At 38.7% G+C, this 16488-nt stretch overlaps 1 protein-coding gene, 1 non-coding gene and 1 pseudogene across 5 annotated transcripts; 1 reads left to right on the forward strand and 2 right to left on the reverse strand.

The window, feature by feature from the left end:
* The first annotated feature begins 1378 nt into the window (after positions 1–1378).
* LOC139701704 (small nuclear ribonucleoprotein G pseudogene) lies at positions 1379–1609 on the forward strand (annotated as a pseudogene).
* Positions 1610–3999: 2390 nt separating this feature from the next.
* On the reverse strand, positions 4000–4071 carry Trnai-aau (transfer RNA isoleucine (anticodon AAU)). The gene has a single exon. It is a non-coding gene; the product is annotated as a tRNA-Ile (tRNA).
* Positions 4072–10832: 6761 nt separating this feature from the next.
* Positions 10833–16447, reverse strand: Srsf7 (serine and arginine rich splicing factor 7). 4 transcript variants are annotated; one of them, XM_027934339.2, is made up of 8 exons: positions 16294–16445; positions 14986–15166; positions 14224–14400; positions 13261–13335; positions 13073–13174; positions 12233–12286; positions 11736–11771; positions 10833–11131 (listed from the first exon to the last, which is right to left on the reverse strand). In XM_027934339.2, exons 1-8 carry the CDS (start codon positions 16319–16321, stop codon positions 11077–11079), a joined length of 708 nt encoding a protein of 235 aa, XP_027790140.1. In that variant the 5' UTR covers positions 16322–16445; the 3' UTR covers positions 10833–11076. The 4 variants fall into 4 exon arrangements, with proteins under 4 accessions (XP_027790140.1, XP_027790139.1, XP_027790142.1 ...); XM_027934338.2 differs by having other exon boundaries at positions 13064–13174; positions 16294–16444; XM_027934341.2 differs by lacking the exon at positions 11736–11771 and having other exon boundaries at positions 16294–16447.
* Positions 16448–16488: the final 41 nt, after the last annotated feature.

A 16488-nucleotide genomic window follows, 5' to 3' on the forward strand; every position in this document is an offset into this window, starting at 1 on the left:
CTTTGGTACTACTAATTTTACTTGGCCTGTTTTGTCACCTATGAGACAAAGGGATTAGACTTTGTAAGATGAACATATATCTGTAGGGCAGGATGTCAAGCTGGGCCACTTGTCAAGTTCTTTTCTCCTCAGGCCCAGGCCCTCCCTATGACTATGATGAAGGGTATTGAAAGGGTGGACAACAAATGCTCAAACTGGCCAGAGCACTGAATAACCAATGCTGGGAGCCTGGAGCTTTGTTCTATTTTTCTTCCTGGCTGGATTTGAGCAGGTATGGAGGCCTAATTAGATCACTCTAGAGCTCCTACAACCTCTGGACAATTAAATTCTGTTAGCACTTTGCCAGGATTCTCCTCTACTAATTGTTCATTCTCACTTCATTGTAATGGCTGTGGAAGTGTTTGAATGGATTATTTCATCTGATCCTTACTTCCCTGTAAAATAGGTGGTAAAGTCCTTGTGAAGAAGCTATTAGCTGGAGAAAGGCATACTGCTAGAAAGTAGCAGATCTAAAACACATCTCCAAATCAATCCTTTGATAAGAAACCCAGTGCAAGGACTGGGGATGTGGCTTGGTGGCAAAGTGCTTACCTAGCATGTGCAAGGCCCTGAATTTAATCCCCAGCACCAAACATAAATAAGAAACTCAGTGCATGTTCTACTGGCACAATATTTTAAAAAGAAAGAAACTCCCCAATTTTTCCTATCACACAGGAAAAAAAAATCTAAGATTCATAATATACAGTGTTGATAAATGGAGAATTTCCTCTCCATCACAATTGGTAGAAACATAAATACAACTTTTTTAGAAGGAAATTTAGCAGAATCCATCAGTATTGACAAACTTTAAAATTCATGATCTAACAATTCCACATTAGAAATGTTTTATAAAAATACTAGCATAAATATGTAAAGAAATTCAGACAAGGTTGTTCATTGAAACCTAATTGGCAATTAGGGGAAAAAAAGAAAAAGAATGTTTAAATAATTCCACAAACATTACTATAAAGACTAAAATGGCATACCATATAGGTTGAGCTACTGTGACCATTCAGTGACCAATGACAATCCAACCTTGAAAGATGAAGTTTAGTGTCAATAAATACTGGATAATGGGCTGAGGTTGTGGCTCAGTGGTAGAGTGCATACCTAGCACATGGGAGGCCCTGGGTTAGATCCTCATCACCACATAAAAATGAAGGTATTGTGTCCAACTACAACTAAAAAAATCAGTATTTAAAAAAAATAATGGTAGCTGGCAGAATAACTCAGTAGCATATGCCAAATAAAATAAATACTGGTAGTTTACAAAAAGAACGACATAAAAAACTACAGGACAATTCCATTTCAAAGCAGCTGAGCCTACCATGAAGACGCCATGAGCAAAGGTCTCCTTCCTGAGCTGAAAACATTTGTGGACAAGAGGTTATGGAAATTAAACAGTGGCAGACATGTCTAAGGAATTTTGCAGGGCTTTGATCCCTTTATGAATCTTATGACAGATGAATGTGTGGAAATGGCAACTAGTGGGCAACCGAATAATACCTAAATAGTCTAATTTGAGGAAATAAACATTATCAGCATGTTAGAAGCCTTGGAACAAGTATAATGACTTTCAGAAATGCATCTCCTCTCTCAAAGGGCCTGTTTATAGGATGTAAAAATCAGGTCACTGGGGATGAAACCCAAGGCCTTGTACATGTTAAGCAAGTGCTCTATCACTGACCTACATTCCCAGCCCAGGTTGGATCCTTTTGCTAGGAAGTGCATTACTGAGACAAGTGGCAAAATTTGAATGGGACCTTTGAACGGTGTATGGGAGTGTTTGGTGCTATTTTGGAGCTATTCATGCAACTTTTCTGTAAATTTGATTCTTTTTTTTTCAAGAAGATAGTGACTTCCAGCCATTCTCATTTTAGTGCCTTAAATTTTTTCAATTGCAAAAGGAAAAGTTTTGTCTTTGGCAATTCAAACTGTACCAATCATTAAAAAGTTAAATATTCTCCATTCCCACACATATTTTATTTCCCAGAGCTCACTGTTGTTTATTTATTTATATATATATATATATAGTTTTGGTTTTACAAAAGCAGGATATTGTATGTATTATTTGACCTCATCCTTTTTTTCCATTGTATGGATTATCATTTATCCATTCTTGTATTGATAGCATTAGGTAGCTTTAAAATTATGCTTCATAATGATCAAAGGATCAACATATTAGCAAGATAAGACTGTTATAACCTTATGTATGTATGTACCTAATAATAGAACCTTCAGATCTTCTGAAGCAACAATTGTACACACAGGCTATGCCTGGAATTAACTTAATAGTTCTGTTAAATATTGCTTCACATTTCTTGAATAGAATTTATTTTTTAGATTAGTATTTCTTTGAGCACAGTGACCTCTACTGGTACTAATAAAAATGCAGTTTATGCCCCTTTCACCCAGCATAAAGACCAGGGAAACTTAAGAGAAGGACACACTCTCCCTTGAATCACATGTTCTAACTTCCTTTTTATAAGTAGTGATAAACTAGGCTAATCTGCCCAATAACAGACAGTTCACAACAGTGAACTAGCATCGTACAGCAGTGGTTTTCAATCCTGGTTGCACATTAGAATCGTGAGGAGTTTTTAAGATTAATACCAGGCTTCACCATGATTTTTATTTCATCAGAATGTCACTAGGGGGGCTGCAGATAGCTCAGTTGATAGGGTGCTTGCCTCACATGCACAAAGTCCTGGGTTTGATCCCCAGCACCACAAAAAAAAAAAAAAAAAATCAACCAAAAAAGTCACTAGGAATGAGAATCCCTAGAGTGAAAACTTTCCCTCTTTTGTCAATATTATGTTAAGTGCAAAAATGTGTTAAGACAGAATTGTTACAAATCACTCCCTCAAGGAATGAGTTATGGAGAAAACAAGTCTTCCTAGACCATTAGTATGTCTTGGTAAGGCCCTAGGAAAGCCTACCAATAATCTTGGCGCCCAAGATCTTCAGTGATAATAATTTTCAATACTGTAAGGCTGAAGCCTAACATCGAAACCAAGAATTGACAAATATTTTCTGTAAAATAAAAATGAGAGTAAATTCTTTAGGCTATTTGGACTTGCTTGTCTGTCATAATTACTCAACTCTGCCCACTGAAGCACAAAGTCTTGGACATAGGTAAACACATCTATGTTCCAATAAAATTTTAATGATTCTACGATATGAATTTCACATAATCTTCATGTCATGAAATATATTTCTGATTGGCTACTGAAAAATGTAAAACCCATCTCTCCTTAGCTATATGTAAACAGTAGCAGGCCAAATCTGGCCTACAGGCCATAATTTGCTTATCCCTGATTATAATATGGGGAAAAATTTTTTCTCTCAACTCAAAACACCACTTAACAGAAGACACGAATGGTGTGACTCTACCTTGTATACAACCAGAGACATGAAAAATTGTGCTCTATATGTACTTTGAAGTGAAATGCATTCTGCTGTCATGTATAACAAATCAGAATAAATTTTTTAAAAAATCACTTAACACTTCTAATGCTAAATGTGTTTTGCACCATCAACAAAGTAATCCTGCAGCATGCACCCAGTATCCCTTTACTCAATTCAATTCTGACAGTATCTGCCTAGAGATAGTGTCAAATCCCAGAAATTGAGGGCTCAGTCCCACATAAATGCTCCCTCTACTTCAGACATCCACTGAAACTAGCAGACTGGCTACTGGGGTCTGCTAGTTTGGGTTTGCAGAACTCCCTTCCTTAGTTCCATTAAATTGCTAGAATGACTCTGGAAAAACAGAGGAAACAGGAAAACACCATTTATTACAAAAGATATCACAAAGAACACAAATGAACAGTTAGATGCAAGAGATGCATAAGGCAAGGCATGTGGGAAGGGGCCCTTTCTAGGCTCACCACTTAAGGCACCACCATGCATTCAGCTAACCACAAGCTTTGATCCTGTTGGACACTTTTTTTTTTTTTTTGGCAATGCTGGGAATTGAACCCAGGACCTTGCACATATTAGGCAAGCACTCTACCACTGAGCTACACCTCCAGTCCCCTTTTGGTTTTTTTTTTTTTTTTTTAATGGAGGCTTCATTACATAGGAATGATTGATTAAAACCAATGGTTACTGATGATCAATGTAACCTTTGCCCTTTCTCCCCTCCCTGGAGGTTGGAAAGTGGAGCTGAAAGTTCCACCACTCCAAGTGTTGGTCTTTCCAGTGACCAGACCCATCCTAAAGCTTTCTAGAGGTCACCAGCCATCTGTCATCTCACTGGCATACAAAAAGCACCCTTATAGCTAGGTGTAGCTGTGCACAACTGTAATCCCAGCAGCTTGGGAGGCTGAGGCAAGAGGATCGCAAGTTCAAAGCCAGCCTTAGCAACTCAGCAAGGTCCTAAACAAATCAGAAACTGTCTCAAAATAAAATATAAAAAGTATTGGGGATGTGGCTCAGTGGTTAAGCAACCCTGGGTTTAATCCATGGTTCCAAAAAAAACCAAAAACATTCTCATCACTCAGATTCCAAAGGTTTCAGAAGGGTATTAGGAGACTTCAGCAGGAAATGGAAGACTAAATGTCAATCTCATGAAAATCACACTGGTCTAAAAAAACATTATAAACATTAAAGCCCAACACACCCATATTATAAAGGAAGCAGTGCATTCTATAAATAGGTTCCCAAGAACTCTGGTGATGGTGCCCCTGACAGGCTGAGATAAACTGACCATCTACCTTTACTTCTGCTGTATATATTTTCTTTATAGATTTTTTTTAAAAAATATTCTGAGGGCTGGGGATGTGGCTCAAGCGGTATCACGCTCGCATGGCATGCGCACCTGGGTTCGATCCTCAGCACCACATACAAATAAAGATGTTGTGTCTGCCGAAAACTAAAAAATATTTAAAAATTCTCTTTAAAAAAAATTATCCTGAAACCTTATCATTTTTTCTAGAATCTGATTTTTTTTTTCTTTCTTTCAGTACCACTGAGCTATATATTCCCAGTCTTTTTTATTTTTTGAGACAAGGTTGCACTATGTGGCTGAGGCTGGCCTTAAATTTGCAATCCTCCTGCTTCAACCTCCCAAACCACTAGGATTTAAGTCATGGGCCACTGCACCTGGTAAATCTAGATTCCTTAAAGCAATTTTACAACCAAAAATAAAAATCCAGACACCCTCAAACCTTAGTTGATAAAGAAAAACACAGGCACAAAGGATATAGTCTTAGGTAACTGGTAGTCATGAATAAATAGAAGCTGCTGGTCCAACAATCTGACTTCACCACCAAGCTAGCTCACCTGAGTTCACCAACTTTTTTTTTTTTTTTTTTGTACCAGGGATTGAACTCAGGGGCACTCGACCACTGAGCCACATCCCCAGCCCTATTTTGTATTATTTAGAGACAGGGTCTGAGTTCCTTAGTGCTCACTTTTGCTGAGGCTGGCTTTGAACTCGATCCTCCTGCCTCAGCCTCCTGAGCTGCTGGGATTACAGGCATATGCCACCACACTTGGCAGTTCACCAACTCTTGGTGCCAACTGAGGCTGTACCCTTTCTAGAAAGAACTTTCTTCAGAGGAATTTTCCACACTCATTCTGAGCAGAACTCTGAGTGGCAGAACTCAAGTTAATCCAAATGAGAGAAAAACTGTGATAAAGTAGCAGAGTTGGACACTTTAAACAGGAGTCACACAGGCACCAAAAAGGAAAATGTGGCTCAGTCTCACAGAAGAGGTTCCAGTTTTATATACTTGGCTTAATAAAGTTAGAATTAATTCATCCATTAACATTTTCATTCATCAAATACTTAAGGTTCCAAGTTCTTAGCATTTTGGTTCCTCCTGTCACAATGTTTTGTGATGGTATAAATACAGAAGTGAACACACAAATTACAAATAAAGGAGTCCCACTGTAGGTAAAGTTCCAGTATATTGAGAGCAAGGAAACTAAATCAGACTTGCAAACACATGGAAATTTTCCAGAAGGGGGAAAACACGTATTTTACCAAACAAAACAAAATTTAAAAAAAACTATCAGATATATATATATATATATATATATATATATATATATATATATATATATATATATTTTTTTTTTTTTTTTTTTTTTTTTTAGTTGTAGTTGGACAAAATACCTTAATTTTATGTGGTGCTAAGGATCGAACCCAGTGCCTCACATGAGCTAGGTGAGCACTCTACCACTGAGCCACAACACCAGGCCCAAGATACCATTTTTTTAACACAGGATTTTTTTAAAAAATCAAGATGGTTGGGGCTGGGAATATAGCTCAGTTGGTTGAGGGCTTGCATCACATGCACAAGGCTCTGGGTTCAACTCCCAGCACCAAAAAAAAAAAAAAAAAGATTGTACTCTTATCACTGAGCTACATCCCCACTTCTTTTTAATGTTTATTTGTTCATTCATTCATTCGTTCATTCATTCATTTAGTGGTGCTGGGGATTAACCCATGACTTTGCACATGCAAGGCAAGCACTCTACCAACTGAGCTATATCCTCAGCACTTTATTTACTTTTTGTGACAAGGTCTTGCAAAATTGCTAAGGCTGGTCTTAAAAACTGCAATTCCCCTGCCTCAGCTCCTAAATCACTAGGATTACAGGTGTACACCACATTCCAAACCAAAACCAACAGGCTTGATAGCCCACCATATCGGCAAAAATACTACAGGAAAACGGGCATACCCTGCCACCAGGGCAAACTAACAATACCCATCCAAAACATAATTTGACCCAGCAATGCCATTTCTAGTAATTATCCTAGACATGTTCACCTGTGCAATGGTATACTATGCAAGGTATTCAGTTCACTGTGGTAACAGTAATTAGAAACAACCCTCATATTCACCAACAGTTAAGTTCCTGTTAATCCTTTTCTCAGATACCCTCCATGGGAAAAAAGACAACCCTATTAAAATTAGGGCTAAAGACCCTTAACAGATCCTTCACCAAGGATGATGGTAGCTAAGTACATGAAAAGATGCTCTAGGGCTGGGGTTGTGGCTCAGCATTAGAGCACTCACCTAGCACATGCGAGGCCCTGGGTTTGATCCTCAGCCCCACATAAGTAAATAAAGGTATTGTGTCCAACTACAACTAATAAATAATTTTTAAAAAGATGCTCCACCATCACATGCTGCTGACCAGAAAAATGCAAGATAAAACCCAAACCACCATACATATATTAGAATGGCCAAACTCCCTAACACTGACAAATGCTTAATAATGCTCATAAGGATGTGGAGCAACCCAAACTCATTCATGCAGCCTACCTGAAAGACAACTAAATGTATTTCACATAATTTTGCTCCTTGGCATTTACACAAAGGAAGGAGTTAAACTTATGGCCACATAAAAACCTCACACAACAGCTTTATTCGTAATTATCCAAACTTGGAAGCAACCAAGACTTTCTTTTATTAGTTTAAGTGGAACTGCGGAACTACCAGAGTGTAATTCAACCCCTAAAAGGAGGAAACATGCCTATTAGAAGGTTAAATCAGTCAATCTGAAAAGGCAACATACTATGATTCCAACTATTACGACAATCTGGAAAAAGCAAAATAGATGGTCAAAAAAGTGGTTGCCAGGAATTGATGGGGGAGGGAAGAATAAAGTCAAAACTAGCCAGGTACAGTAGCAGACACCTGTAATCCCAGTAACTTGGGAAGCTCAGGCAGGATGGCAAGTTCAAGGCCAGTCAGGGCAACTTCATGAGACCTGTCTCAAAAAATATAAAGGGATGGAGGGATGGGGACATAGTTCAGTGGTGGAGTGCCCGAGTCTAATCAGCAGTGTGGGAGGGGAAAAAACAAACAAAATCAAACAAAAAACTAGAGTACTCCAGCAATGAAACGTGTGTGATGCCACATGGTAGACAAGTTATTATATATTTGTCTGAACCCATGGAAAGTTCAACCCTCAAGAACCCTAAGGTAAAACTATGGACTTTAGGTGACAATGTCAAATCAATTTAGGTTCTAACAATTGTACCAATCCAAAAGTTGATACTGGGGGAAATTTACAGGTGTGAGGTGATATGGATTGTAGATAGATATGGGAAATATCTATATGCCTTTCTAAATTTTGTTAATGAACCTAAAATTGCTACCAGTCTTAAAAAATGAACAGGAAAAGCATCTTTAAAAAACCTCCGGGGAAAAGAACTAGATCTTCTCCGAGGTCTAAAAGGTTCCACATGATCCATATCCTGCAACACCTACCCCTTTCCTTCTGGAACCTTTGCTCTCTAACAATTCAAACTACTTTAGGGCCTCTGCACCTACTATGTTCCCCTGACTAGAGAACAGTTCCTCCAGAAGTCAAAGTTGTTATACGCCCCCGCTTCACTTGCTCAAATGTCACTTAGACCGTCCTTCACAAAATAGCAACAAAGTCCTCTTTTATTAAATAACTCTCCAGAACTTAAGCTCCATTTTAATATACTTGTTCACTTCTGCATCCCAAGGACACATTGAAGAGGTATTTAAAAAGTTTACTACACAATACCATCAACTAAACAAGTAAATGCAACATTAAAAAAAATTGACCAAGAGATTTTTACAAGATCGCCAAAATATTAAATGAGAAAAAAGTCAATGTACACTATGCTGCTGTCATGAAAATGTCTACTTGTTACATAGGAATACAACTGTTGAGCGGGCTATGTATCTGAAACTGGTTAAGGTAGCTAAGTCAGGAGTATAAAACCTTGTACCCCGTAAGTCAAAAATGACAGGAAATGAAAAAGGCTTGGCAATTGGAAAATCAAAAATCAGACATGAAACAAGAGGTTGAGGGGCTGGGAATATAGCTCAGTAGGTAGAGTGCTTGCTTTGCATGCACGCGAAGTCCTGGGTTCAATCCCCAGCGCACACACAAAAAAAGGCCACATCTTTTCATGATATGGCCATTAACAATGGTACCAAAATGGGTAGGACTATAGGGTTACTTGTATTTTTTCTGATTTTTCCATGTGATTGTCTTTAGTGTTTCACATATTGAAGAAAAAAACTTTCAATTCACAGGTAAAGATTCAATCTTTTCCTACTTCCTACCTAGATAGGAAAAAAAAAAAACCTGACTAAATTACCAATCTGAGCCCACTTTTTCTTTAATGAGATGGAGTAATAGCATAGTTTTGTTGCTGGGATTAAATGACAATTTTGATCAGCTTTAACTTTTTAATTAGAAATGAAAATATTTTAATGAATATTTGTTCTAGACATCACAATAGTAGGCTTTCAAACTGTCTACTGGAGCTTTTTTCCTACATATGAAATATTCAGGACATTAACTCCATGAAACTTTATCATTATTACATAATACACTACTCAACAGTAGGTACAAAGTTGTCAACGAGTAAAGCTGTTGGACTAGGGTCAGTATTCACTTTCTCTGAGGGTAGCAGGATTTCTATCCTTCCTTCATACCCATATCCTTTCAACACTAACTTCTGGGATGCCACTACTTTTCCATCCAAAAAAAGCTATAGGATTAATGATTCCTACTTTTAGCTCAGGGCTCACACTTCCAAAAACTGAGTATCAGGATTATTTGTTCAATCTCTGCAGATTTATTGTTGAGTAAACTTATCTTTATATAATACAGAACAATTAAAGCTAACCAGTGCAACAAATAAGCCTGCCAATTACACAGCTTTATGCCAACCATATAATGCTCAGTTGTCAAAATTCCAAAACAAAGAACCCAAATAACTTCTAATATACTAGTGATCACTCAGACCACCAAATAAATTTGAGGCAGATCAGTATTCCCAAATTGCATTATCGTCCAATGACTTTGTAGAAAAGCCTTAACAGACAAGGACAGATTCCTGTGCCACCAGCACTTTTTCCTTTTACACCAAGGTAGAAAATACCTGGTAAAAGTTTTAACCATTGTCCCATTATACTTAATATAGTTAAGTCTGAATAAGAACCTACTGGCTGTAACATTCTAAGGTCTACCATATACTACCAAAAAAACTTAAGCTACATGAAATGTTGCTACTAAATAAGTGGGATTTACAAAACTGCTTAAGTCTCATTAACATTGCTGATTGACATCATTAATTACTTTGCACCAGCTTGGCAAAATAATGTTGGTTGTTGGGAATTGTGAAACCTAGCTTAGACATAATAGGTCTTTGAACAAAATAAGGTGATCCATTTGAAGGAATACAGAAGAGTATCTAGGCTGGAAAATTTTGCAAAGCTGGTTTACATTTTATTCCAAATCCAGACAATTTCTCATACATGCATTTTTTTTTGGTATAAAATCAGTTAACTAATGTTTGAAAACAAAGAACACTGAATAGAAACCATCCCACCTAATTGCCTGGAAACATCAATAAGCTAAAACAGCCTCCAGAAATCAGTTTCTCCTTACATCTTATATCACATTTACTCAAAAAGCTTTGCTTAGTTCCCGTCATGCTCATTTATAGGTCAATCAGTGGTCCCTCTAGATTGACAGATTGAGATCATTAGTTTGATGTCTCTTAACACCAACTTCAATAAGTTAAATTGAGGGATCTGTCATGATAAACTCATACTATTACAGGGGACTCAAGATCATCTTACCCAGATACAAGGGTAAAATAGAATTTTTCAAAGTCCCTTAAGATGTTGACAAAGTGTTATGTATATAACAGTTAATGATGTTCAAGACTTTTAACACCATTAAACTTTGAATGTAACTCTGTATGAATATTTAATAGTTATCAAGTTTGACTCCTGATGGTTACCAAATTGAGAAGTGTTAATATTGAACACGAATCAAAAATCTAGTTAGAAACATTTTATTTAAATGTGCCAAATAAAAACCCATGTTCAGACCATAAGATGTTAATACATTCAACAAAAAACTTATATTATCTTACTGCTGTGAATTTACAGAGTATTAATCCAGATCCATTTTGATTAGATGGTTGAAATATCCTTCCTAGGTAACATTTTACAGACATCACAAATCCCTTATAATAATGTAAACAAAATAACTTTTCCCTAAAGGGTGAACTTGAGGAACTTCAGTCCATTCTTTCAGGACTTGCACTTCTGCGTGGACTTCCTGATGGGGAACGACTAAAAAGAAAAACATTAGGTTTGGGAACCAATTAGTGTCTACTGAAATATACTCTTTCCAATGTACAGTCAAGGGAAAATAATACTTCAATAAATCCTAATGTACAATGTATTCCTACTAAGGCAAAGATCTAAACTTACATTAAATTTATATACTTATCCCCCCCACCCATTAGTATTGGCTTTTTTAATAACCTTGCCAAATTCCAAGGTTACATTAAATAGAACAACCATTTGTAGTTCTCTGGCTCCTTAAGGACCAAGAGACAAAAAATTTAGTTGCTAGATTTCAACCATTTGCAAGATTTATGGTTTTCCTCACATGGACTTCATTTCTACCTATTGTCCACAGGTAGAATGTAGGGAAAAAAAAAAAAAAATCAAGCTGCTTAGCATGAAGTTTCTACAACTAAGGGTTCATAGGACTATACAAAAGTAAAAAACTGTTAAAGGAAAAGCAATCATCTCAGAAACATAATACCTAATCTATATAGCACCAATTCTCCAAAGAGCTCAAAGATTGCTAATTAGGCAAAGCAGACAAATTCTGCAGAGGCCACACTTGATTGGTTAAGACTTTGCAACAAAAGATTATTTAGCTTACCTTCTTTTTGGAGATGGAGATCTGGACTTTGATCGGCTGTCAAAACACGAGAAACTCTATTAAGAAAAAGTACTAACCAATCCCTTCCTTTTAACCACAATACCACAAAACAAACCCGACACTGTCCTGAGCTTAAAAAATGTCAGACTATAATTTTTTTTTAATTAAAGTGAACTGCTGTATTGTCACAATTCATCTTTTCCACATACTATCTTAAAAAAACACTTATTTCAGGATGCTTCTCCAATGTCCCTAACAGTTCTAGCAAAGGCCTCTCAACCCCAACAAATCACAAATTTCTAGCACACTTCACATTCCCTCCTCTAAGAAGCCTGCAATAGGCCATGTTTTAATGAAGTTCTCATTTGGCTTAAAAAGGTTTTGTATTTCCACTTAGGAGTTGACATTTAAAATTTTCAACAATGAAAAACACTTTGAACTCTTTGGATATTGGTGCCATATAACTGGAAGAGCATTTGATCACATTTGTACCTTACCTGCTTCTTGGTCGTGAAAGAGATCTAGATCTAGATCTTGATCTTGACCGGGATCTTTAATAAAAGAAAAATGAAAATACATTAGTCCATAGGCATTCCTTTTTTGAGCACTGAATTAGATAGGTTAGGAACAAAGGACCTAAAACTGATCAAAATGCAAAATCTTGCCTTGTGTCAATCTAAAGTTGGACAAATGAGTAAGGCTTTTTTCTTAAATCATAAGCAAGTTACACCCAACTACACTGGGCTGATATATGCATCTCAAATATCTTGAGATCCTGCAATAAATTAGATAAACTATCTAGAGATTAGTCCAGTTTTCTCAAATAGACCACAGGATTTGTAATTTCTACTTTTAAAGGGTTTGTTCTATTCAACAGCAAGTAACTGGGTGGCATTCTGAACAACTGCTTCATCATCTATAGTGTTAACATTTTCTCGAGTTGTACAAGTTCCATCTTTTAAGGCATGCTTACTAAGGAAATATATGGTTCCCAACTTGATTTTTCACTTCTCTTAAATGTGTTAAAACTGTCAGCTTCAGACTTGTCATCCTCCAGCCTCAGATTCATAAGTCACTGGAATTACAGGAATGAATCACTATGCCTAGTCCACTATGGCCTCTTAACAAGCTTTAAAATCTTTACTTATGTTTATCTTTACTTGTAAAACTAATGTCCGTGTTAGAAATCATAAAAATTAAACTTTTAAATCTCAAACATTCTGAAGCAATTCATTTGAATTTTGTCCTTAAGACACTCCACCACTGTGCTGTTGTGGTCAAGATGTGACAATCCAACTACAAATAAGGAGGAAAAAAGTGTTACATACTGGAAATACCTCGATCCTTTTATAGAACCAGACCTAGATCTTCTGAGTGAAGCTGATCTTGATCTACGAAGAGATACAGATCTTGATCGTCGAGGAGATGCTGATCTTGACCTAAAAATTAAAAGAAACTAAAGTCCATCTCAAAAAAGCCTCCCGCCCCCACCCCTTGTGAAGATGAATTACTGAAGATTTCTCACCTCCGTCCCCTGCTCCTGCTACGCGAGCGAGAGTACCGCCTTCCTCTGGATCGAGAATGTGATCTAGATCGTGACCTATTTTTCAAGTTAGAAAAATACAAAATATTAGACGATAACTCGTTTTTAGCGTTTTTGTGCCTCTGCTGAAATCAAATCTCAAAACTATTTAAATTTAGTGTCTCATTTGGAAATAAACTCTGGGCCTAGTTGTTGGTTTTTTTTTTTTTTTTTTTTACTACCTAAAAAAAGATTGTTAAAAGCTGAATTACAACTTAGAATTACATAATATAAAACACTGTAATGTGTATTTAAAATAAACCTTGCAAGTTTGCAGGTCGACCCTCTTTGGCCCATGGTCTAGTAGGTCTAGTAGATCTAGACGATCTAGAAGTATCTATAGCCGATCGCTGCATCTAGATGTTTTCTTCAATCTAACGACGATCAAACTGACAGCCAAAAGAGCCAGGTGAGGCTTGATTGACGCAAGAAGATTTTTCTAGTTGGGAATGTGGTCAATCTGGTGTTCCTCTTTCTAAAGCGGAGGGGGGGGCCCCAATTGTAAGCCAAATTTACTGTTACGGCGATCACCGTCTCAAATTTTCTGCCCTTTAAAGAATAAGGTGAAGCTAGGTGTAGATGACTCGAGGGGATCTGGCCTCTTATGCTGATCACCTCAAGGTCTAGGAGGATCTTAATTGTCGGATTTGCAAGGCGCCTCAGCATGATATCATAAGGCTCGTGACATTCTGAATCAAGGCGACTGACTCAAACGAAGAAACCTGAAAGGTTTTGACCAGGTTGATTATTAATATATTAACATTTTTAATTAAACAAAAATTGTAAAATACACCTGTACAATTAACATTCAAGTTTATAGAAAAACACTAGTTTCTGCCTTGCTAATAAAAGAATTACTTTGATTAATTAACTAGAATACCAACCATTCCTTTATTAACTAAATACCTGCTTCTTCTTCGACGGCTATAGCGATGACAATCATAAGCATAATGTCCCTTTTCGCCACACTCATAGCATCTATCATTGGGATCAAAGGGACGTCGGGCAGGTGGTCTATCAAAACGAGATCTCCGGGGCATGCCTGTTGATAGTTCAACCCTCACTCGGGAACCACAAATCACCCTGTTAAAAGTAACAAAATTCTAAAGTTAAAAAAAAGTGACACCCCCCCAATACTAGGGATTTAACCCAGGAGCCCACATAACCTAGGCAAGCACTCTACCACCCAGTTACATCCCAAACCTTTTAATTTTTTGAATAATCAGGTCTCATTAAAATTGCCAAGGCCAATTTGGAACTGGGGATCTTCCTGTTTCAGCCTTCCAAGTAGATGGGATTACAAATTAACCCTCAATTTATAACTCTCTTTAACCACTCCTTCCCCTCACAAGCTTTGGCTCTTTACTAAGTTCTTCAACTCCACCCTTGCTACCCTCTTTACCCCCATTAAGTCTGAAGTTCTCAATTCTACAAACACTATTCAAATATTATTTCAAAATTACCATAAATGGTGTATTTTTTGCTTGTTTTTATAATAGGTGTTCCACATTTGGGATGATGGGGCAAAACAGATTTAATCCTCATTGTCTTATCAAGATCAGGTATTTAAGGTTAGGTCTCCAGACTGTAGAACACAAAGCTTAGCACACCAGATCTCTAACCCACAAAACATTTTAATAAGTGTTTCATAATGAACATCTCACTTACTTCCCATCCAGTCCTCGCACAGCATCTTCTGCATCTCTAGGATCTTCAAATTCCACAAAGGCAAATCCTGGGGGATTTCTTGCAATCCATACTGTTCTTAAGGGACCATAATAACTGAAAGCCCTTTCTAACTCTCCTTTGCCAGCACCAGTTCCCAGGTTACCAACATATACCTTGGTTTCTGTTTAAAAAAAAAAAAAAAAATGCAACATAACAACGTACATTACCAAAGTTTGGCTCAATGTGACTGAATTCTTTGCCTAAACAGGACATCCTTAAGACACTGTTTTGAGACAGACTCTGGCTACCTTGCCTAGTCAGGTCTCCAACTCCCGGGCTCAAGCAATCTTCCCGCCTCAGCCTTCCCAGGTAGCCAAGACTAGACACCACTGCACCCGGCTTGTACAAAACATATCTAATGCTTTCTCTAGGGTCGAATTTAGTCTTAAAATCAATGAAGTCCATAAACACCCAAGAAGCTAGACTTATAACAAAGTTTTCAGTATTATAATAAGGAGAAAAATCTCCAAAACAGCAAAGACGCCAAGCAAGATATCCCGACTGGGGCGGGCCCGGCCCGGCCCCGCCCCCGAGTCCCGGCAGCCGCGGGCGCGTTAGGAGCGCGCGGGCCCGAGGCAGCGGCGTCGGGCGGGCCTCGGCCGGACCGCGAGAGTAGGGCTGCGCCCGCTCTAGTCCTCACAACAACCGGCCTAGGCGCTGGCTTGCCAAAGTCTCCAACTCCCTGCCCCAGTGTCATAAACAGCTCTCCAAAAAGCCGCCCCCCACCACAAAAAAAGCCAACCGTTGGTCGTAATTACCATCCCTCAACTCAACAATTGTTTGACAAGAATGCGCAGCTTGTAGCTGCCAGTTCCATTCAGTCCCAAATCCAACCCTCACTTTACCACAGCAACCAGATCTGTCCGCTCGAGTGGCGGGAAAGCGCTAAGGAAATGCGCCACCACGGTCGTCAATGTGCGCAAAATGGCAGCCGCCGCCGAGGGGGGGAGGGGGCGGACGGGCAGCTCCAAGAAGGGCAAAGGGAAAATCGTGACCTCGGACCCGACTTCAGGCCCGCGTGGGCGACAAAAATGCCCAAGAACTGGGGACCGGGCTCAGACACCCACCCTCTTATTTCCCATTTCCATTCAACACCCCGCCCCCGCTGCCTCCGGCTTCGTTTGGCGTGCGCCGAAGCCGCCATTACGCACGCGGAATAACCGTCTCCCAACCGCCGCGCCAACCCCACGGCCTCAGAACATTCACTATATGCACAGCACTCTTCTTTACGAGGCCCTAAGCGCTTACCTCCTCCATACCGCCCGTAGCGCGACATGTTGACCGGCCCGCGTGCTCTGCTCTTTAGCTCGCAGCGCCCGGGGCTCGAGTAGTACGGAAGCTGCCACACACACTCACTCGCCAACGGTCCCGGCGGCACTACGAAGAAGAGCCCGGCTTCGCGCTTATATATGCGGCGGCTGGGAGTTTTGCGCATGCGTCATC

The sequence above is a fragment of the Marmota flaviventris genome, chromosome 14 (genome assembly GCF_047511675.1).
Source record: "Marmota flaviventris isolate mMarFla1 chromosome 14, mMarFla1.hap1, whole genome shotgun sequence".
NCBI lineage: Eukaryota > Metazoa > Chordata > Mammalia > Rodentia > Sciuridae > Marmota > Marmota flaviventris.

What these genes read in the sequence shown, in the direction of transcription:
- Srsf7 (XM_027934338.2), bottom strand. Translation starts at nt 16,321, where the DNA reads ATGTCGCGCTACGGGCGGTATGGAGGAG. An exon ending in CTACGGGCGGTATGGAGGAG is followed by an intron (nt 15,167 to 16,293) that starts GTAAGCGCTTAG and finishes TTTTTTAAACAG; the next exon opens with AAACCAAGGTATATGTTGGT. An exon ending in AAAGGATCGAGGTATTTCCA is followed by an intron (nt 12,287 to 13,063) that starts GTATGTAACACT and finishes CTTTTATTAAAG; the next exon opens with ATCCCGGTCAAGATCAAGAT.